At 34.5% G+C, this 23,150-nt stretch overlaps 3 protein-coding genes across 7 annotated transcripts in view; 2 read left to right on the top strand and 1 right to left on the bottom strand.

The window, feature by feature from the left end:
- Zip99C (Zinc transporter Zip99C) overlaps positions 1–9,827 on the top strand; it is a 62,142-nt gene extending 52,315 nt beyond the window's left edge. For both annotated transcript variants that reach the window (XM_073960462.1, XM_073960460.1), the window contains 5 exons: positions 5,229–5,681; positions 5,747–5,857; positions 5,932–6,342; positions 8,603–8,758; positions 8,818–9,827. In XM_073960462.1, the coding sequence (XP_073816563.1) occupies positions 5,474–5,681; positions 5,747–5,857; positions 5,932–6,342; positions 8,603–8,758; positions 8,818–8,996 (1,065 nt within the window). In that variant the 5' untranslated portion in view covers positions 5,229–5,473 and the 3' untranslated portion in view covers positions 8,997–9,827. The remainder of the gene's footprint in view (positions 1–5,228; positions 5,682–5,746; positions 5,858–5,931; positions 6,343–8,602; positions 8,759–8,817) is intronic.
- A 1,904-nt stretch (positions 9,828–11,731) lies between these two features.
- On the bottom strand, positions 11,732–15,429 carry LOC141389227 (uncharacterized). Of its 4 annotated transcripts, none has more exons than XM_073960456.1 (4): positions 15,236–15,429; positions 12,663–13,504; positions 12,399–12,584; positions 11,732–12,334 (listed from the first exon to the last, which is right to left on the bottom strand). In XM_073960456.1, exons 2-4 carry the CDS (start codon positions 13,470–13,472, stop codon positions 11,945–11,947), a joined length of 1,386 nt encoding a protein of 461 aa, XP_073816557.1. In that variant the 5' UTR covers positions 13,473–13,504; positions 15,236–15,429; the 3' UTR covers positions 11,732–11,944. The 4 variants fall into 4 exon arrangements, with proteins under 4 accessions (XP_073816557.1, XP_073816558.1, XP_073816559.1 ...); XM_073960457.1 differs by having other exon boundaries at positions 14,970–15,243; XM_073960458.1 differs by lacking the exon at positions 15,236–15,429 and adding an exon at positions 14,824–15,225.
- Positions 15,430–21,407: 5,978 nt separating this feature from the next.
- On the top strand, positions 21,408–22,463 carry LOC141391120 (uncharacterized). The gene is made up of 2 exons (XM_073964037.1): positions 21,408–22,042; positions 22,109–22,463. The coding sequence occupies exons 1-2, from the start codon at positions 21,596–21,598 to the stop codon at positions 22,367–22,369; spliced, it is 708 nt and encodes a 235-aa protein (XP_073820138.1). The 5' UTR covers positions 21,408–21,595; the 3' UTR covers positions 22,370–22,463.
- The last annotated feature ends 687 nt before the right edge of the window (positions 22,464–23,150 follow it).

The following is a 23,150-nucleotide window of genomic DNA, read 5'->3' as shown; positions in this document are numbered from 1 at the left end:
ATATCCGTTAACCTAAATCCAAGTTTAGCAATGCTCGTACTCATAAATACGAACTTCCTAAACCATTTCCTTATTTCAACGCCACTTCTTAAGAACAAATTGTAGAATTTCAGCTCTACACCCGATACCAAATTTAAATTGAACCATTTATTACTATTTGGTACATTTCGTACCCACGAATTTCAAAAACTACCTCCATCTCAATCCTAAACTCCAACAGTAGTCTGACCAAATACCAGGATTCCAGCTCTATCCGTTCCCCCAAATCCAAATTGTACAAAAGGTAGTACCACTTAGTACTTTTCGTACCCATAACTACGAATTTCCAAAACTACCTCAGTCCTACACTCCAACAGTAATCCTAATTTCAAATTTCAGGACCCATGCGCTATCCGTCACCCAAATCCAAATTGTACCACATTTAGTACCATTTAGTACTTTTCATATCCATAAATACGAATTTCCAAAACTACCTTAGTCCTACACTCCAACAGTAATATCAATTCCAAATTTCAGGATTTCACCTCTATTCGTTCACCCCAATCCAAATTGTACTAAATTTTGTTCTTTTCGTACACTCATAGTTTCCAAAAACCCCTTTGGTACATCTTTCTTAGTCTTCATCAGTGACCCTCAGTCCAAATTTGAGGAATCAAGCTCTATTCGTTCACCCAAATCCAAACTGAACTAAATTTAGTACTTTTCGTACCCATAACTACGAATTTTCGAAACTACCCCAATCCTACACTCCAACAGTAATCTCAATTCCAAATTTCAGGATTCCACCTATGTCCGTTCACCCAAATCACTATTGTACCAAATTTAGTACCATTTAGTACTTTTCGTACACATAATTACGAATTTCCAAAACTACCCCCATATCTCAGTCCTATACTCCGTCAGTAATCTTAATTCCAAATTTCAGGTTTCCAGCTATTTCCGTTAACCCAAATCCAAGTTGTACTAAATATAGTGCCATTTAGTACTTTTCGTTCACATAATTTACGAATTCCCAAACCTATCTCAATTCTACACTCCAACAGTAATCTTAATTCCAAATTTCAGGTGTCGCACTTTATCCGTTCACCCAAATCCAAGTTGTAGTAATTTTAGTACCATTTAGTACTTTTCGTACACATAAGTACGAATTTCCAAAACTACCCCCATATCTCAATCCTATACTCCGTCAGTAATCTTAATTCCAAATTTCAGGTTTCCAGCTATTTCCGTTAACAAAAATCTAAGTTGTACTAAATATAGTACCATTTAGTACTTTTCGTTCACATAATTTACGAATTCCCAAACCTATCTCAATTCTACACTCCAACAGTAATCTTAATTCCAAATTTCAGGTGTCGAACTTTATCCGTTCACCCAAATCCAAGTTGTAGTAAATTTAGTACCATTTAGTACTTTTCGTACACATAAGTACGAATTCCCAAAAACTACCCCTATATCTCAATCCTATACTCCGTTTGTAATCTTAATTCCAAATTTCAGGTTTCCAGCTCTATCTTTTCACCCAAATCCAAATTGTACTAAATTTAGTACCATTTAGTACTTTTCGTACACATGAGTATGAATTTCCTAAACCATTTCCTTTTATAAACACCACTTCCCAACCTTCATTTACATGCCAAATTCAAAGTTTCTAGCTATATCCGTTCAAAATATACAACTGGTACTAAATTTTGTAACTTTTAGACATTTTCGTACACTTAGAGGTCGAATTTCCAAAAACTCTTTGGTACATCTTTCTAACTCTCCATCAGTTACCCTCATTCCAAATTTCAGAATTCTAGCTCTTCCCGTTTGCCTAATACAAAGGGTACCATATTTAGTACCTTTTAGTACTTTTCGTACCCTTCTAGGTCGAATTTCCAAAAACCCAGCCTTATCTCACGCCTACACACCAACAGCAACGCACAGTCAAAATTTCAGCTTTCTAGCTTCAGCGGTTTCGTCTGGGCGATGATATGCCAGTCAGTCACTCACTCACTCACTCACTCACTCAGTCATCACTAAGCTCTTTTATATATATAGATTTGAAGAAAAACATTTCAAATTATAGGGATATGCAATTTGTTTTCAAAAATATTCAAAATTCGCGGTATAATTCGAAGTCAAAGTCAACATTTCCAACGTAAAATAAAAAATATTAAAAAAGATGAACGGCCTGTTTCTCTAGGAGGATTCACAATAAAATTCGTTCGAATTACTACCAAACTCCTGTTGTTGTAGGAAATGTTTGTTTGATTGAAAATAAAAACAATTCAAATATTTTCCAAAAAACAGAAATTTGGTAGTTGTTCGAACGAATTTGTATTCGAATCGTCTTAGTGAAACAGACCGTAAAACATAGAGCAGAATTTAAGCGCAATTTTTACATAGATATGATATTCAGTAGAATGGTGGCGGGGGGTGTACTTTCTGTTTTAAGATATAATTTTCTTCAAAAAAATCGTCATATAGGATACAACCTAAGATGTTAAAAAATATATATAAAGTTTTATATTATAGACTTTTACAAAATTATCCAACTTTGTCTGAAATTCTGTCACCGGGAATATCTTCAGAAAAGGGTTCTGTTGCGATTTTTGCGTTTTGAGTTATATCACATTTTATACCCTACACCACACCACTGGGAATATAATTTTTTTTAGCCATAGGAAGAACGCTATTGCTTTTGGTGAAAATCGTTTCAGATCTGGATATAGCTCCCATATATATTTTCGGTCGATTTGAAGTATTTGCTGCACCAAACACGCTATATAAGTCCGATTTTGATGAAATTTGGAATATGTGACTGAACTTGGTCTAGAAATAGGCGTGCCAAATTATCGGTTCAGATTTGGATATAGCTACCATATATATTTTCGCCCGATTCCAGGTATTTGCTGCACCAAACACGTTATATACGTCATATTTTGATGAAATTTGGATTATGTGACTGAACTTGGTCTAGAAATAGGCGTGCCAAATTATACCGAAATCGGTTCGGTTTCGTATATAGCTCCCATATATATTTTCGCCTGATTTCACGTATTTGCTGCACCAAACACCCTATATCTGTCCAATTTTGATGAAATTTGGATTGTGTGACGGAATATTGTCTAGTAATAAATGTACCCTATTATATAGAAATCAGTTCAAATTGTTATATATCTCCTATATATATATATATATATATATATATATATATATATATATATATATATATATATATATATTTTACATATTCACAGTGGGGTAGGGTATCATATAGTCGGCCACGCCCGACTATCGTTTGAAGGTGCCCTCTTTGCAGAAAAAATATTTTTTTTTAATTTATGGTTTTGTGAAGAAAATATAAAACACAAAACAGCATCCGATTTAGCTAAAAATACATTTTCTTTAAAGTCCCGGGCCACACTACAGTAATTTCATTGAAATTTTGATATGAAATTATGCGTCTCTAGATCGACGTCCATATTAGAGTAAAATCATAAAATTGCTGTAGTGGGGAATTCGATTTAAGAACACCTAATTTCATGAAATTTTTTAATGAAATTCACTCTAGTGTGGACCGGGACAAAGGAATATTCACAGACATGTCGTGGTCAACATTTTTGTTAATTTTATCTGTAATACGTTGCGCGATTTATTTTGTCCTTTTAAAAAAATAATATTTATAAAGATTTATTCGCGAACCAATATTTTAAACTTATAAAAATCTTTTGGCGGATCAATATTTTAGTTCATTATAACCGTTTTTGGTTTTAACCGCGTTCATTGGGTTGGAATGAATAAAATAGATAAAATAAGAATGGGGGGTAGGAATAACAAAATTTGTTTGTTATATCCGGCGTTCGTTATAAACGTGTTGGTCTATAAAATTCTTATTAAAGCTTACTTTTAAATATTATGACTGACTTCCGTATCGCCAATTGCTCTGTGTTGTTTAAACTTCGTCAAAATATTTACTCATACATTGTTTCTCGAAAATGCAACGAAATGTATCAGAAAAAAAAGATAATTGTTTGCTTTTTACCTGTGTTAAAATGTGTATTTTTGACGTCTTGAAACACGTAGCTTCACAGTTGTTAAGAAACATAATACTTCGCAGATTTTCAGTAATTTGTAAAGCAACTGACGATACGGAAGTCAGCCTATATATTAAAATATTTAAAACAGTGCTTAAATTCGTGGCTATCTGCGGGCCTGTAAATCCTAACAAAATGTAAGAAAATTCTACTCGCGGGGTGACAATTTTTGTTCGTTATAATATATCATTTCATTTTATATATAAAGCATTAAAAATGTATAAAAAGTCCTAAAGTACACAGCTATTAATTTTACATATAGTGCAGTGTAAGCAAAAATTGGATGTCTTGTACTTTGGGTTTCATGACCAATATAATAATAATTATATAAAATTAATAAATAAATTTTCGGTCATGACGGCAGTCTGGACGACGACCGTAAAGCCCCAAAAACCATTTTTAAATATTTTATCCCCGCGAAGACATTGACATTTAAATTTCCAATTATTGAGAATGGTACTTATTCACTTATTCGTGGGCTTTATTAAAACATCATGGCAAAACATTGCTTGCTGTCAGCACGTTTCTATTGATAATAATTTTTCATGGTATAACATTTTTGAATTCATCCATTTCATTGTTGTGGTGCAAAACAAATTTTCCTCATCAAATTCGGAACTTATTTGATCATCAAAACACTCATACTTTTTCATAGGAATAGAATTACTGTAACAACCTGTCAGATTGGCACGCACCAAATTTGTTAATATTTACACATTTAAATTACACGTGTTTGAAATTTGTTTGTTTTTTTACCTGTAAAAGCGATACGCCGAACAACAAACAATGCTCAGATACTAATAATTATCTTATCTCATAAGATTTTTGACTAATTGACGTAACAACGACAACAACGGTTGACTGACCCATGATGGGCGGGCTTCATTGTATATCAAAAAGATTTACATATCAATACAATTTAAACAAAAAAATTAAAATTATGATGTTGCTAGGCTGGCTGTTGGTGGTGGCGGATGATTTACCAGCCAAATGCAAACCGCACTGCACCACACTATCTATGATGTTCTTCCCAATAAATTCAACCCATCACCAATGACTTATAATGACTTTTCTATACGAGTCTCTTGTAAATTCATTGATTGTCTTTACTAATTATCTTTCATTTCTTCTTTTTTTTACTTGCAGATAAATTCAAGTGGTTATGTGGACATTTAAAAATTCCCTCCAGTAACAAAAAGCTTAACTCATCATTGTGGCTTTAGTCTTCCAATCGAGAGATTATTATTATTGAAATTATCATATACAATATTCTTGACTTGGCTGGCACCAGAGTATAGAATTTATTTCTCACTCACACTCACAATTGAAAACACCTTCGTGATATTACATTTAGTCTGTAGTCGTCGTATCCAAATCACCGGCAATACACAATGAATACAACATCGGCATTTGATGATAATTTAGTTTTATTATATACACATTTGGTTAAGAATTATGTACCGGAATTTGTCAAAGGTTTCGAATATACACCATGGATATTTTCACTGCTAGGTTCAGTGGTAATTGGTATGAGTGGCATTTTGCCGCTAATTATTATACCCAATGATGAGAAACTAAAAGAGCAGGGATATTCAGATCGTAAGTAGTGGACAATTTAAATAGAAATTACATTTTTTAATTAATTTTATTTTAATTTTACTTAGCTGGTGAATCAAAGTTTCTAAAGGTGTTATTGAGTTTTGCTGTGGGTGGTCTTTTGGGTGATGTATTCCTGCATTTATTACCGGAAGCCTGGGAGGGTGACAGTGATTTATGTAAGTCCAATTACAATATTTATAAAATATTTTTCTTATTTTTATTTGGTGTTGTTTTACTTTTCTCCCTTTAGCTTCATCTGATCATCCTTCATTGCGTTCGGGACTTTGGGTTCTATCCGGCATTCTAATTTTTACAATTGTTGAAAAAATCTTCTCCGGCTATTGTAATGCTGACGAAGAAAATCCCCAACCAAAATGTGTAGAAATTGCCAATTGTTTATTGCGTAAAACTGGTGGTAAACTAGCCGATGGCCAGACTTCAAGCAGCTGTACTGGCAATGGTTCCTGTGATATTGAAGATGTACCCAATGGTTGTTTTTTGCGTGAACGTGAACAGAAACAAAAGGATCAACCCAAGAAAATAGCTGGCTACTTAAATTTAATGGCCAATTCCATTGATAATTTTACCCATGGTTTGGCCGTGGCTGGTTCATTTTTGGTCTCTTTCCGTCACGGTGTTTTGGCAACATTTGCCATTTTATGTAAGTAACAAGTAAAAAAGTATCAGTCGGCTTTGCCAACAGATATATACCCTCAGCTAATGTGAAGTGGATCTTTCACCTACGGACAGATCGAATGTATTTAAGGTCTCTTCAGAATTTTGTGGCCCTGTTTGGACATGTGAAAAAAATGTGTATTAGGAATTAACACTAAGACACCAATGTTGAACTTTTGGGGGGGAGGTACCCTTAGGGAGGACCGATATGGGCCATTTTAGAAGTTAAACTAAATTTTGACAAAATATTAGGAGATCCAAAGTTTGGACCAAATTGCTCGTGACATGACATTTTTAAATATTGGGGAGAAGTACAGGAAGTTGTGGATCGGTATTGCCCCATGAAACTAAGTTTGGATATAATATGACGAAGACCAAATGTTCGACCAAATCTTTCGAGAGTTATCGTGTTCTCCGACCGCCACATATGGTGGCATAGGGATTTTTTTACACCTTTCGGGCTGTTTTCCTAAGAAATATGGACTTGCCCCTGAAAAAACTTTTACCGTCGTAATGGAGGTAGCGAATGCAAATCGCTTCAACAAAAATCAAAGTGATTCGAGAGCAGGTCTTAAAGTGAACTTATCCGAAATTTTGTGTGAGAGGTACCAGAAGGAGCAGACAAATATAGTTCATATTCGAATCTGATCTATATCTGGTAGATATATTAGGATGTGCAAAGTATGGATTACATCGGTCACTCCCTTCAAGAGTTATCGTGCGCACAATTTTTCCGAACATTTTTAAACTTTTGTGGGGGAGGTACCTGAAGGAGTGGACCGATATAGCCCAACTTCGAATTTAAACTATGTTTGGACAAAATATAACGAAGGCCAAATTTTGGACCGAATCGGCCGATCCGTTCGAGAGTTACCTTGCGCTCCATCCACTACACACGGTGTTATAGGGGCTTTTTGCACCTTTCAGGCTATTTTCTCGGGAAGTATGGACTTGCCCCTGATGAAACTTGTGCCGTCGTATGGAGGGCAATGAATACAAGTTGTTGCAACAAAAATCAAAGCGATTCGAGAGCAGGTCCTAATCTGAACTTATCCGAAATTTTGTGTGGGACCGATTGAGTCCATATTGGAACCTCATCTAAGTCTAGCAAAAATTTCACGATGTGCAAAGTATGGATCAAATCGGTTACTTCCTTCAAGAGTTATCCTGTGCAAAAATTTTCCGAACATTTTCGAACTTTTGTGGGGGAGGTTCCGGAAGGAGTGGACCGATATCCATCCATCTTCGAACTTAAACTAAGTTTGGGCAAAATATTTCGAAAGCCAAATTTTGGACCGAATCGGTTAATCCATTCGAGAGTTATCGTGCGCTCCAGCCAGACAGACAGACGGACGGACATTGGTCAATCGACTCCAAATTGTCTAAAACACATTTCGTCCAAACATACTTGGGGTCTAAAACCGTTATTTCGATGAGGCACATTTTGCCCGTATGAAAGTGTATATACCCTCGTTAGCATAAATGCTGAGGGTATAAAAACACAAACATTGCCCAAACACATTATGGAGGTTTAGGGTGTTAAACTATTCATAGGTGTAAGGGGTCATTAGCAATGTTTATAAAAATTGACAATTAGGTCGGTCAGTATTGTCCAACAGGATCGTTTTAAATGTATTATTTATTTAAATTTTATAAACATGAAGGAAGCTAGGGCCACTCTAGGACATTTCACAGCAACTATTAAAATTAGAGGCTCAATGGGCAATATATCTTATAACAAATACTAACAGATACTGAATAAAAGTAAATTAGGATATTCGGTCGTTTGTCCCAAAAGTAGAATAACGTTTGGTAATAGTTCTTTTCGACGGCAGTACCCGAACTAATTCGAACTTTACATATCGTACCTCCCCATAAAAGTAAAAGATTGTTTAATGTGCTGATTACATAAGATATTTTCTTGGATGTGTTCCGGATTATTAAGCTTTTAATATGAATGTTCCCAAAAACCTTAAATGCAGTGTTGGATCGCTTTGAAATGTGTACCGCATGTATTCTGTAGAGTCCCAACTACAACTAGTTCAATATGTATACTTCCCGAGATAAGGGAAGATTAGCTGTATCATTTCCGTGTATCCAGTGTTGGCTCCGTCAAAAGGTCGAAGTCATAAATTTGAGAGCCGATTACGCTTCTTAGTTGTTTGGCTAATTATCTTATTGTGGATAGAGATAGATAAATCCTACTTAATAAATTTTAATATTTATTCCTTACCATCTTTTTTTAGTGCATGAAATTCCCCATGAAGTTGGAGATTTTGCCATTCTGTTGCGTTCCGGTTTCAGCCGATGGGATGCAGCACGTGCTCAACTTTTAACAGCTGGTGCTGGTCTAATGGGTGCTCTAGTAGCTATTGGAGGATCTGGCGTTACATCTGCCATGGGTAAGTTAGAAAAAAAAATTTTGATAATTTCATAATCAAATAAATATCTCTCATTACAGAGGCTCGTACATCATGGATTATGCCATTTACAGCTGGAGGCTTTTTACACATAGCATTGGTTACAGTATTACCTGATCTATTAAAAGAAGAAAATCCCAAAGAATCAGTAAAACAATTATTAGCTCTATTAGGTGGCATAGCACTGATGGCTGTTATGACTGTTCTATTCGAACACTAAATTATTAGTTATTATTATAATTTATAAATTATATATTTATATATATATACGTACATATGATTAATACCATAGTTTTCATAATCAAATAATCATTTTGTTCACTGCTTTCTTTTATTATTATATTATTCAATATTAATTTGAATTGTTTATAGATTTCTAACAAATTAAATTTTCCGAAAAAAACGTAGAAATGGAAAATTTTTGTAAAACAAAGAGTACAATAACAACATGTATAAATAAATTTATTATTTTATTTTAATTTTGTTAATGTATAGAACAAAATGCATTAAAAAACAAAATGATACAATTTTGAATGAACTATAAACTATCATTCAATGTATAAATTAAAGTTTATTTTAAACTTTACCCTTAGTTAGGCACCATATGACATTATACATACATACAGAACACATCCACAAACATACCTACATAAACACATATTGAGATGATAATTATTAGTTATTATTATTGTTAATTAGTTGTATAGGAATATGATATATCAAAAAAAAAAAAACGCAAACAAACATTGAATAATATTTGAATATATCAACAAAATGTTTGACTTATTTTTTTATAAATTTGTATGCATAAATTATATACATATTTTATTTTGTTTTCGTTTTTAGAACGCCATACTCCTTCCTTTTTTCTTTTATTTTGTTATGAAATATTTCCTTTTTTTGAAATTTTAACAGTCCATTGCGTCTAGAGTTCTTAATTATATGTATACATATATATTTAAGAAAAAAATTCTATGTGATATAACGCATAAATAATAAAAATAATACATACATATATTGAAAACAAATAAAAATATATAAAATTTTAAAATGAAATATTTATTTTATTTTTTGTCTGTTCAGGAACTGCAAGACGTATGGCATGCCATGATGTTCATACCAGTGCTTTACGTTGTTCGTTTACAGAATTACGTACACGAATTAACCCGTTCACACGACACTACATAACTCATATTAAAATAGCTCATATTTGCATACTTTTTGTTTACTGATTATAAAGAAAATTACAACCAAAAGATTTATAAATAATTTGATATAAACTGAAAAAAATATTGTCGTTCCTTTACACATATATTTTATATCCAATGCTATTATTTGCATTCATGTTGTTTAGTCCGCTCTATAGGGACTTGGGGGGGGAACAAGTGTATCAAGGCTCTCCCAGTGGAGCCAGTACGCCCAATGCGTGCGTGTGAACGTCAATATAAAAAGAAATAGAAATAAATAAAACACAATAGTTTTAGTAAAGAGGTTTGGCTCAATTACCGGTGTTTATTATTGGTAAACAATATTACCTTTTGTACAACGATATGTACGTGAAGCTTACGATAAAGCGCGGGTGTTGCTTGCAAGTCAAGCGGTCGATCTATGTTCCGGGCCACACTAGAGTAATTTCAATGAAATTTTGACATGAAACTTTGCATTTTTTGGGAAAAATGCATAACTTCAAGAAACTAGTGTACACGGTTTCATGTCCAGCAAAAAAACCTATGCTTATATGTAGGTTTCTAGCTGCTACAACAACAACAACAACGGTTTCATGTGTTCTGCAATTTTGCTTTGTTGCAATATTCGTATGAAACAAACAGACCGTTTTATTTTACATTTTCTTTTACATTCATGTCAAAATTTCTGTGAAATCTTCGTGTGGCCAGGGACTATCTTGTTTTTATTTTATTTTGTTTAGTTATGTTTTGTGTTGACATCTGCATAGATGCTTCAAGAGGGCGGTTGTCAAGTGAATATTCGTTGAAATCTCTCATACTATTACAGGGGTGTAATAAATGGGAATGAGGATATTTCAACGAATATGTCTATACAATTCATAGGACCAATTTAAATTAAATAATCAATTCTAACTTAAACACATGTTCTCCATTTTTTCTTAAAATACTGTTGTTTTCAATACATTTTTCAGATTTTCTATTTATACCCTACACCGCTATGTATTTCCATTTATACCCTACACCACTATATATACCAAAATGAATGTTTCGACGAGCTGAGTCGATCTGGCTATGTGTGTCCGTCTGTCCATCTAAACCTTGTATTCACGCTACAAATTTTGAGTGACGAGCCGGAGGGGAAGAAGTCTATTGATTTTGGTGATGGTCGGATAGTATTGAGGGGTCGGAATGGACAAAAAACTTATTTGGAGAAAAAATCAACGTTTTATTTAAAAGCGCATATCTCCGCATCTATAAGGGGTATATCAAAAGCAATGAAAGTAGAGAATATCACCTTTACGACGATATAAAGTAGATTGTCGTAGGTGATCAAACAACGAAGATATCGCAATAGTCGCTAATACAACCCAACTTTTCATTTTTGGGATTTTAATTATAATGACGAATATCACAGCTGGATGGGGATCTTTCAAAATCAAAGCCTGAATCGCCACGAAATTTTGGGGGTTAATGGGGGTCCCACACAGGAAGAAGCCAATTGATTTCGATGATGGTCGGATAATATTCAGGGGTCGGAATGGGCAAAAACTTATTTGGAGAAATGTCAATGTTTTATTTCAAAGCCAATATCTCTGTTTCTTTCAGAGGTATATCAAAAGCAAAACCTGTCCAATGCACCATCTTGATCTGAATGATGACGTCAACTTTCGAATTTCCCTTGACTTAAGTTCTTTTCACTCAATGCACCATATTGATCTTAATGACATCAACTTTCGAATTTCCCTTGATTTAAGTTCTATTCGCCTGATTTTATTCTTTTCATATTAAAAAGGGATTTTATTTATTATTTTAGATTCTAACTAAACACATAATTAAATGTATGTTAAGCATATTTGAGATTGACAATTGTTAATATATTCCAATTATAAAAAGCAGTTCATGTACATTTCAAAAGGTTCTATTATTTGTTAAATTATTTTACATTATTGTGGGTTAAATAAATAATTATATATTGCTCTGTTTATTGTGTTTGTATATGATGTTCTGGTATAGCCACTTCCACAGCATAAGCACCATTTAGATCAGCTGCTGTTACAACTGTAGCTTCCTCACCGTGTGTCATACGTTCCAATTCGTAACGAGTCTTTTTTGCCTGCAATGCGGTTAAGTATTTTTGCATGCGATAAAATCCCGCCTTTTCACGGAAATATTCCGTTTCCATGCGCAAGCGATCCTCTTGTAATTTTTGTAATACCTTAACATCTACCGGTGGCAAGACATTGGGTATAGGCACGGAACAATGTGTTGGTTGTTGCTGCTGATAGGTCAGAGCAGTTTGTTGATGATCTGGGGAATTGTTGCTAGATGTTTGTGGCGATAATGGATTTGCCTGTGGCATATCCTGCTCCAACTGCAAGTAAGAGCATTAAATTAGTGATATTTTGTTCAATATGCTGGCTAGCTTTCACACTTACACTTGGATCGAAAGGTTCTTCGTCATAATTGTTGTGATCCTCTTCAATTAGCTCATCATATAAATATTCATCCTTTTTAATGTTTGACTCGTCGAATTCTGCTGTCATCTGTTGGGCTTCAACCTCATCTGTCTTTGTCCACTTTGTACTATAGTATTCTTCCATATTACCATCCTCACTGTTTTCCTAGAATGGACAAATGGTACGAAAATTTTGAAAATCTTGCAAATATACATTTGATGCAAGAAAATATTTCTAACTTACATATTCCATGTGTCTCGGTCTTTTCCTGTTTGTTCTCACTATAGTGGTTCTATTATTGTTGTCATTTTCATGCACAGGATTAGTTTCTACCGAATGTATCATGGCCAAATGTTTAACTATTGTCTCGGCATCCTTAGAATCAAACACACCATCACACATGTTACATTTTGTTTGTGGCGGATTATCATTGATTTGAGTACAAAATTGCCAAATGAAATCGATATTGGCTGGTATCTTAATTTGATCCTCACGCACTGCCTCATATTCATCGGCAGGTTTAATGCGTCCATGTGTTACAACACCATGCATTCGATGTAGATGCCTTTGTAAATTCGATGTTCCTTGATAGGATAAATTCTTCTTACAAAAACTACATCGCACTTGATCCGAACTTATGCGGGTGCAATATTTCCAAACCACACTAGCCGAACTTAGCGATTTTCGGGGATATTTCTTCATTGATCCATCTCCACCACCATTTTCATAGTTGTCATTATTTTCAATATGATTCACCTGCTGTAATGTTTCAAGTTTCATGTTAAGCTGTGAGCCTGGTTCCCCCAGAACATTGTGACGCCTCTGTAAATGTGTTATGACGTTGGCGGTGCCATGAAAAGACATCACTTTTTGACAAAGTTTACAGCGTATTGTGTGACGAGATAGTTTTTCACAATAGCTCCAGACATAGCTGGCACCACGTCGTTCTTTTCGTTCATGTGATATATCGACACTTGATCGACCATTATGATCTTCTTCATCATATGCCGATTGATCGAGTGAAGCAGTAGCCTGCATTGTTTCCTCATCCATGACTATCTGTCCGCAGCTTTAGTGGGGGGGTCCTTTAAAAATAAGAAACCATTTTTTTTTCAATTTCAATTTATTTTATAAAGGCAAAACCTAAATTGGTGTGTTGCGTTATTAAAAACAAAATAGCTACATTGGTATTTTTCAAATTTGAATTTAGGTTTGGTCATAAATGAGAAATTTTATAAATGTTTGAACAGAGTTTTTGGGCTTGGGGAGTTTTTAGTGCTTGTGATCGCTATAATTGGATGCACAAGTTTGAACGATTATCCTCTGACAACAAAACCAAATATGTAGGTTATCACGTTGAGATACACTGTAACTAAACACGTTCAATACCTATTATAGAGACAAAAAGCTACATGCACATTTAATTCAGTTTAAGGGCTCCATTTCGACCATTCTTACCATGGAGACAGATTCAAGACCCATTAATAATTTCAAAGTTAATTACACAAAATATAATGGTTGTGGATTCTTTCTTTCAGTCGGCGGCAGACAACTTAGTATACATTTCTTTGCTTCCCTTTTTTGCGATCAACAACTTCATGAACAATTGCCACGCACTTATCTGGTCCTTGTTGTGTTGGGTATATCACAAGCAAATACCAGCCCAGTAATGTTTGATATAACTGTTGAAGTATCAATTTTCAGTACATGCAGCTACAGTCTTAGCCCTCAAGAATTCAAATTCAGCTACAACTGAAACAGCAGATATGGCACAAATCTGCGGAAACGTTCAGTCATGAACTTCCTTACGACTTCGATTATCATATTTGATGGAGACTAGGAAGACACAAGGAATAACTAGGCTAAATCCAACTTATGGAGAAAATTTGAGGGTATTCAGTAATGCATAAAAACGCAAGGAACAAATTGAATACTCTACCAGCTGACGGAAAAATTTTGAATTTTTTTTTAAATTGTAAGTTTTTCCTTAGTAGCCGACTTTCGGCCGGGGATTTAAGACATTCTCCTATGGACAGGAGCCAATTTAGGGCACGAAAACAACATTTTTGTTTTTTTTTTTTAATTTAAAATTTTTTCTTACTTTAACAAGGGAATTTTCGGAACTTAAGAGGCCCATATCTCGGGAAGTATGGACTTCCCCCCGGAAAAGTTTATATATTTGTGATCAGGACAACAAGATCCACCTGTGTAATTTTTCCAGATTTTTCCGCCAGGTGGGAGAGTTTTCTATTTATGCCAAACGCAACTTTATATCCACCCGAGGCATAAATGCTTTAAGGAGTCTATGAATTTTATGCTTCCGTCTGTGATATTTTATGCTTCCGAGATATAAAAACTATTAATTTTCAAGGTTTTTGTTTTCAATTGATCCCGTCCCGCATACCAATCTTTAATAATTTACACGACGTTTCCAGAAGAATAAAAAACATTTGGTAATTTTATTTTGGAAAGCTTATCTAAACTGATAGAATTGCATTTGTTTGTAACCATTAGCTAGCTGTAAATATGTTGCAATTTATTGAAAATTACAGCCTTCAATTTAAATTTTGTTTTGATGCACTTCATCCACAATTAATGTCACGCAAGTCTCTGTTGTCTCCAAATGTATTTTTATTATGCGACGTCATTTCCTTAGTTTGTATGCCTCGTGTAAAATTATGTGTTCTAATTTCACTGAATTTTATGCTACAATTCTTTTTTGGCAAAATATTTCTTAATTATTTGTTTTTAAACGGTAACAACAAACGAAAAGCTTTGTTTTGGTTTTATTGTTTTTAAAATAATCGGTATTTTACCTCAGATCAAAATTCCAAATTGAGTAATCAATGAATAAAAAACCAAATTATTTTATATTTTTTTGGTACAGCCAAGTAGTTAGTAGTTGTACTCGTCGTCGTACACGAATAGAAACGAATAAATGAAAAAATGACGCTAAAAATACACTTTTTCATTTGATGATGACAGATGGTTTTTTTAAATGGCGCAAAGTATAAATGCTAGGGTTCTATAGACTGATAATAACACTTGATAACAAAACACAACCATGACGCCAAACGTTTCGTGAAAATTGAACTAAAATTTAATTTAAAAAAAATAAAGGCCTACGTACATAAGCTGCCTTGCCTGGTTGCCTTGCTTGCTTCTAATAAAAGAAAAAAAAAGAAAAGGGCAACCCAGTTCGAAATTTGCTCGGCCTTCTTTATTCTTTTATTTTTATTATGTCAGAAATGAAACAGGAAAGCAAGGCTATCAGGCGCGGCAGCTTATGTACTCAGGCCTTAATTGTTTTTAGTCCGTGTTTAGACACACAAATTTCTCGGGAAAGTAAATTGAGTTTTTGGGAGAGAGCGGAGAGGAAAGAGCTCCTCAATACTCTTTCCTACCCCCTATTGCCTAAAAACTGAATTTACTTTCCCGTGTGTCTAAACACGGACTTATCGAAAGAAAAGAAGAAAAGGGCAACCTAGTTCGAAATCGGCTCGACATTCTTTATTCTTTTATTTGTGTTATGTCAGAAATGAATCTGGACAGCAAGGCAAGCAGCTGAGTACATAAGCAGCCTTGCCTGCTTGCTTCTGATAAAAGAATAAAAGAGAAAAGGGCAACATGGCTCAAAATTGACTCGGCCTTCTCGGTTTCTTATGTACGATCAAAAGCCCAGGGTACATAAGCTGCCTCGCCTGGTTGCCTTGCTTTACTGTTTCATTTCTGACATAATAAAAATAAGAGAATAAAGAAGACTGAAAAAATTTCGAACTAGATTGACCTTATCTTCTTTTATTTTTGTTATGTCAGAAAGTCCCGGGCCACACTAGAGTAATTTCAATGAAATTTTGACATGGAACTTTTGCATTTTTTGGGAAAAATGCATAATTTCAAGAAACTAGTGTACACGGTTTCGTGTGTTCTGCAATTTTGCTTTGTTGCAATATTCGTATGAAACAAACAGGCCGTTTTATTTTACATTTTCTTTTACTTTCATGTCAAAATTTCAGTGAAATTACTCTTAGTGTGGCACGGGACAAAAGAAGTTTGACAGCAAGGCAAACAGGCGAGGCTGCTTATGTACCCAGGCCTTTAAGAACACAAAAAGAATCTGCAAATGTTACTATGATAAGAATTTTTCATATAATACCAATTTCGTTTTTTCAATAAAATCAGCCTAGTGTGGACTGGGATATAGTGGGGAAACGTAAACACAATTTTTGACAACTTGAAGGAATTTCAATCAAAATAAGCTTAGTTCCAGAACTAAAAAGTTTTTACACATTTAACACATTTTGCACATTATTGCCCGAAATGCGTTCCCGTACACCAAAAAAGTTGCAAAATGTTCACTTCTCTTTGAACAAGAAAGAGAAACTTTTTACACGACAAATTTGAGCGAGCAAAAATGTGCAACATGTTTGCCGGCTTCCGATTCGCTGACACGCCGACTTTGACATTTGTTCCAGATTTTTTGACGTTTCTGCCATTTTTCCGTTCCCGTACATTTTGGAAAAATGTGTGCGTTGAACTCATTTTTGACAGTTTTCTCTTTTGAACATTTTACCATTAAAAAAGTACTGGAACGAAGCTATAGTCTTGTTTTTGTAGTTTCTGATGCCAGACTATGAAAATTTTCATTAACATGAATATGAGTTTATAGGTAAGATCACAGTTTATACTGTTGGACACAAAGCCCACCTGATTCTTATGTTTGATGTCAAAAACATTATTTTGATTTAAAATATAAATTATAATATTTATTTATATTTAATCTATTTTATATACTATGTTACATTCCGCCGACAGTGGCGCTATGGTGGGGTTCACCTAGCTCAGTCGATGGCCACATTCAGGGGGTTCTCAACCCTGCCACCACTAGCACGACGGGGAAGAACAATTAAAATTGGTGAAGTCGATCAAAATAACACAAAACAAAACGATTACAAAAAAAAACAACATACGCCTATGACATTGGAGCTTGATGGAAAGTGCTCCCACACTGCGCCCGCCCTTCCATGACCCTTTTATTCCATGACATAGAGATTTCTTTACAAAGGGCCCCGTTTGCCACACACACTTACCTCCCTATAACAATCCCCTAATTCCCTCTCTCACAAATAACTTTAGCACGACATATTAGATTTTTCTTACAACTTTAAACATAGAAGTATTTTATTTGACAAAGTCATTTTTTTATCTTATTGAACAGGTAAACATCAGAATTTAAAAATAGGGGAATCACTAACACCGATAAAAAGAAAACATCTGCGAGCCACTGCCTCAGATTACCTCACAATAAGCGAATGCAGTAAGCCAATGCGGCTATATATTATAATAAAAACTGGGATAAACCTTCCTAAAAGAGCTCTCTTAAGGGTTAATTGGACCTCTCCATTAAAGGTCCCAAATTACGCTTTCCTAGGTATTTAACAGTTCACTCTCAACAGGGTAATCCTACTCTCGCAAAAAAAAAAATATAAAGGAATCATACGGCGTTAATAATCCTTACAAAAAATTATATATACTAAATTTTACACACTAAATAAATGGGACAATACACATTATACTAGGTTTAACATAAAAGATCAACCAATTGAAATTACTTTTTTTAGTTTTAAGTTATTTTAGTTTAGATAGTTTTGGTATTAGAAAAAATCAATATTTTAATTATTTTTTTTTAGTTTTAAGTTATTTTAGTTTAGATAATTTTGGTATTAGAAAAAATCAATATTTAACTCGTTGCAGTTTAAATTCAAATTCTTGTAGGTCAAAAAAATTAAAATCTAGCAAGCATCTTTTTATCATAATTTTTAATTCTTAATTTTTTCTTTGTTTGTGTTTCAGGCTGGTTTTTTTGGAGTTTAAGCGCGTTCAAGCGCGAGTTTCTCGGCGGCAATTAATGCTAATTTAATGTTTCTCAGCTGGAGCTTTTCATCCGGTTAGTATATTACTAAGCAAATCGTTACCTGGTCTCCACAATACTTATTGATTTTTATTCTTGTTTCAGGATAACGTAAAGGAATTGCAGATAATTTTTGGCCATATAGTGAGGAGTAGATATCCAAGAATTCAGATTATTCCTTCTGGCACCACTGACACCCAATATCGGATTTGGCTTCCGGACGAAAAAACACAGCTGACCCCCTGGAATTATTCCCGAAGAGGCCAGTTTTTGCTTTGGTGGCTGGTATAATCTTTAAAATCAAAGAAAATACTACTTGTAAATTTCATTTTTTTGGTTTTCCCCTCACAAAAAAACTCACATATCTGTTTGCATACACCTGACTTAAATCACACAAGGCGAAATTTTGAACAAAATATGCCACCAATAAACTGCACTTCACTTTGTATTAAACTGGGTTTAAATGTGTTTTAATATAGTATTGGTAACACTTGGTGTAGACTACTACAGGCGACGCTTGACAATAATGGCGATTTCCTGGACTTTTCTCTTTAAATACTGCCAACACAGGCGCCGGCATGAGATTTCTCAGGCATTTTCCCACAATTTTCTTGTTTTATTTATTTTCCTTTTGGCTCATTCCCTTGCTGAATTTACGACATGGTAGAGTTGTATTTTACCAATTACGATACGCGCCCAATAACCGGTAACTGTCAGCTGACCGATCTATCAATGGCAACACCTCTATCAATGATGTCAACCGGCCACTCATCACGTCCGTTTTTTTTCTGGTCTTCGCTCGTTTAGCAACGCTAAATAAAAACACACGCAACAACTATTAAATTGAACATTATACTCTAGTATACAGCCTTAAGGGCCTGACATAGTAGAAATAAAAGAATTAAGAAGGCCGACCCAATTTCGAACAAGGTTGCCTTTTTTATTTTATTTTTTATGTCAGAAATGAAGCAGTAAAGCAAGGCAACCAGGCGAGGCAGCTTATGTACCGAAGCCTTTAAGGTCGAAAGACTGGGCATATGAAAATTGAAATAAAATACAAAGAAACTCAAATCACAATAATATAAAATCTATTATGTTTGTTGTCAAAAGTTGTCTGAATGGCCGACATTCTATAGACCTTGGGTAAAATGTGGGAAGGGGGTGAAACCATAACGTACACTATAAACATCATGTTGTTGTAGCAGAGTAACGAGGCAAAAAAACTCAAAAGGGCTCGGCACATACGGTCCGTTGAGTGCCGCGTTACAACAACCATATGAAAACTTCAAGAACAGACTTGGCATCACTAAAGGCCTGCGTACATAAGCTGCTCTGCCTGATTGCCTTGCTTTCCTGCTTCATTTTTGACATAATAAAAATAAAATAATAAAGAAGGCCGAGGAAATTTCGAACTGGGTTGCCCTTTTCTTTTTTATTCTTTTATCAGAAGTAAGCAGGCTAGGCAGCTTATGTACGCAGGTCTTTACACTTCTTTCATGTGGTTGTTGTTTCTAACGCGTGACGCGACGCACAACGGACCGTATATGCCGGGGCCATAAAGGTAGAAACACAATGAAACACGCAGCTTTTTTCACGCTCAGTTTCATGTAAAAGATTAAATGCCAAGTGCTACCTAATTCATTTGAATGTAACCGTACTATAAGTTTGATGCTGGGTTGACAGCTGCTTGTCGAAACACTATCAGTCCAATCATGAATGAAAATTCCGTGCGGAATTTCTCTCTTTTCTCTTCTCTAATATCACAAACAAAAAATCCGCACGGAAAAACATTCCGATGGAGAAAAAGTAGGTATAATGAACGCTCTCAAACATGTGTTTTCCTCCAAAAAAAAATCTCCCTTGCAAAACTGAAGGGAGATTAAAAAAAAATTGGTATTTCCCAAAAATGTTGTAAAAAACATGCAAAATAAGCAGTTTTGTTGGGTTTTTATACTAAAATCTTCAATTCGCGGCTGGAAATTTATTAAAAAATTAACATATTTCACAAATGGCCTGTTCCCGTACTTTATAAAGTGGTAAAAGTCGTAAACGATTTTCATATAAATTTTGTGTACGGGAACGCAAAATGTATAAAAGTGGTAAAAAATTGTAAAAACTTTTTAGTTCTGGAACAGAGCTAAAATAACATTAGTTTGCAAACTCGGTCACTCTCAACTTATTGTACCGATCAACGAAGGATGTCAGAATTTTGCACATACAAAACACCGCTTCGTTATTGTTTAAAAACACTGGATAAATGCATATTTCCAATTATTTTTATTTCAAAATTCATATTTTATAAATTTTTGCCTCCTTTTTTAATTAAAAACACGCGTTTTTATACATTCATGATAGTGGCAGTTCAATAGCACAATGCGCTGTTTCCTTGGAATTTTACAATCTTATTTGATGATTTTCATAACAAGTAACATCTTCTGAATTTTTTGATGTGTAAAAGTGTAATTTATTTGATTGAATTTGTTTATTTTGTCTAAAAACACAAACACTTAACATTTTCTCTTTGTTTTCACAACAATTAGGGCACACAAGGTATGAAAACGACCCCTCAGTGCTGCCAAATTCAATGTTTATTTTTCCCCAATTATTCATGATAGGAGGAATGTTCTCTCGAGAAAAAAACTATTCCGCGAGAACTGCATTCAGCAAGTATATTCATGATTGGGCTGTATGGTTTCGGGTCAATCCGTGGAATTGGGATAAACATCTTTGTGTGGCTTCGTTATGTTGGAGCATTGTTTACATTTTGCAAATCTATTGATGAGAATTATGGCAACTAATAGCCTGTTTATATTATAGTTTTTTGGCGGATCAACATTATGAGGATTTATTTGACATATACGCAATCGAATTGACATTTGAAACCCAGTGGGTTTGCTAAATCCGGTTATATGTAAACGCATGGTACGTAAATCATAAATTAAAATTCAAACAAACAGGTATCCGAAACACATCCGTATTCGATACCCTTTTTCAAACCGAATACAAATTACCCGTAACTTCTCATTAACCGATTACCATTAATCGCATGATAGTCGTATAAACTAATTCACAACACTAATACAAACCGGATTTGTTATATACATTAATTTTACATACACTCGGATTTTCGGATTTTACCCTATTGCCAAATAAATTATACGAGTAAATTCTCGGTTTATTGTTAAATTTAGGGTGTAATTGTACACAAATAACTGGACATTTTCAAATCGAAAACAACCGTTTCGAAGCGGAACTACACACTGCGATGAGTGAAAGTGAACATGAACAGGAGAATGAAACAACAAATATTGGTGACAAATTCCGTCCCCGAAAGCGAAGTCTTGTCTGGCAATTGTTTGAAAAATTAACAAGATATCGCGTTCGCTGCCGTTTATGTGGCCATGAACAAAATTATCAAGGAACAACGGGTAATATCTTAAGGCATCTTAAATCTAAGCATGAATTAGATGCAACCATTAAAGGACAACAAGATCCTCATCACCAGGAACGTTTGCGGTTGTTGTTAAGTAATCTGCCACCACAACCATACACCATACCTGCAATGGAAATTAAAGTGGAACGTAATTTCAAGGTGAGGAAGAACTCTTTCAATGACACAATGCCACATGAAAATGGACAGCAGGATGGCGGAAATCCGTATGGTGATGATGATAATGATGATGGACCGGATAACAACTATATACCGGAAGAAGTATACTACAAGTTTGTGTATGATTTTGATTGTTAACTAATTATATGTTTTGTTTCACTTTTTTAGCCTTTTGAGAACTACTTGTGCCCAGAAGAACCACCTATAGATCCGGTTAGTGATGATGAATGGGGTAATCAAAACGTGCCCACGACATCAAAGAGAAAGGTCCGTTCCCAACTGGATGAAGAACGTGTAATAGCTGAGACTGAATATTTTCGCGAAAAAGCCGCCTACTTTAAACTGCAAAGACACTTAACTGCTCTACAGGCTAAGAAGATAAGAATAGAAATAGAACAGTTAACAAAACAAAATAATAGTGTAACGTAACTTATTTTGCTATTGTTATTTATCATCGTAACTAAGATATAATTATGTATAGGACAAAAGTTAAAATGTATAAATAAACACGTGTAGTTTCATTCTATGATATGATGAGCAAGTATAGATTACCTTAGTAAGTTCCTATCAACGTTAGAGTAATTTCGTGAATGAAATGTCATGAAATTATGAGTTCTTAGTAGAGTTGGGTAGTAGTAAAAAAACGAGACTTTTATGTGTCACCTCCGTAGATCAAAACTGCGAAAACACAAAAGAACGCTGAATTGAAAGATTCTTTTAATATCGGCCTGGGAAGTATTTAGAAGACCAGACATTGTATAAGTGTTGGATATATTTGGTACTAGATTTACCAAACTCCAAGTTCTTAGATCTAGAGTCGTTTTATGAAGTTGCTGCAGTGGGGAACTCGATCTAAAAAGGCGTAATTTCTTTATGAAATCACTCTAGTGTGGACCAGACGGATATAAAGTGCACACGTTTTATTGTTATGTGGATTGTGACTTTTGTTTGGCCTATCAGACCATAATACGAGTATTGCAGTTTTAAATTTGCACAGTCGTCGCGTTATTTTCCCCCATTAAGACCTTCATCAACGGCATGTTGAAGACGTACGAGGTTATGCTGTCACTTTGGTTGGTATTAAAATGCTAGGAGAGTAATATTTTCTTTTTAACTTCTTCCCACATGTCAGAATATATCCCCAACTTATTGCGACGGAAGAACTTCATCTTTCTGAACAAATCTGACATTCTTTTTTAATGTCCAACTG

This window comes from Musca autumnalis, unplaced genomic scaffold (genome assembly GCF_047663935.1).
Source record: "Musca autumnalis isolate F117 unplaced genomic scaffold, ASM4766393v1 scaffold_1, whole genome shotgun sequence".
Taxonomy (NCBI): domain Eukaryota; kingdom Metazoa; phylum Arthropoda; class Insecta; order Diptera; family Muscidae; genus Musca; species Musca autumnalis.
This window is presented reverse-complemented; position numbering and strand designations above follow the sequence as displayed.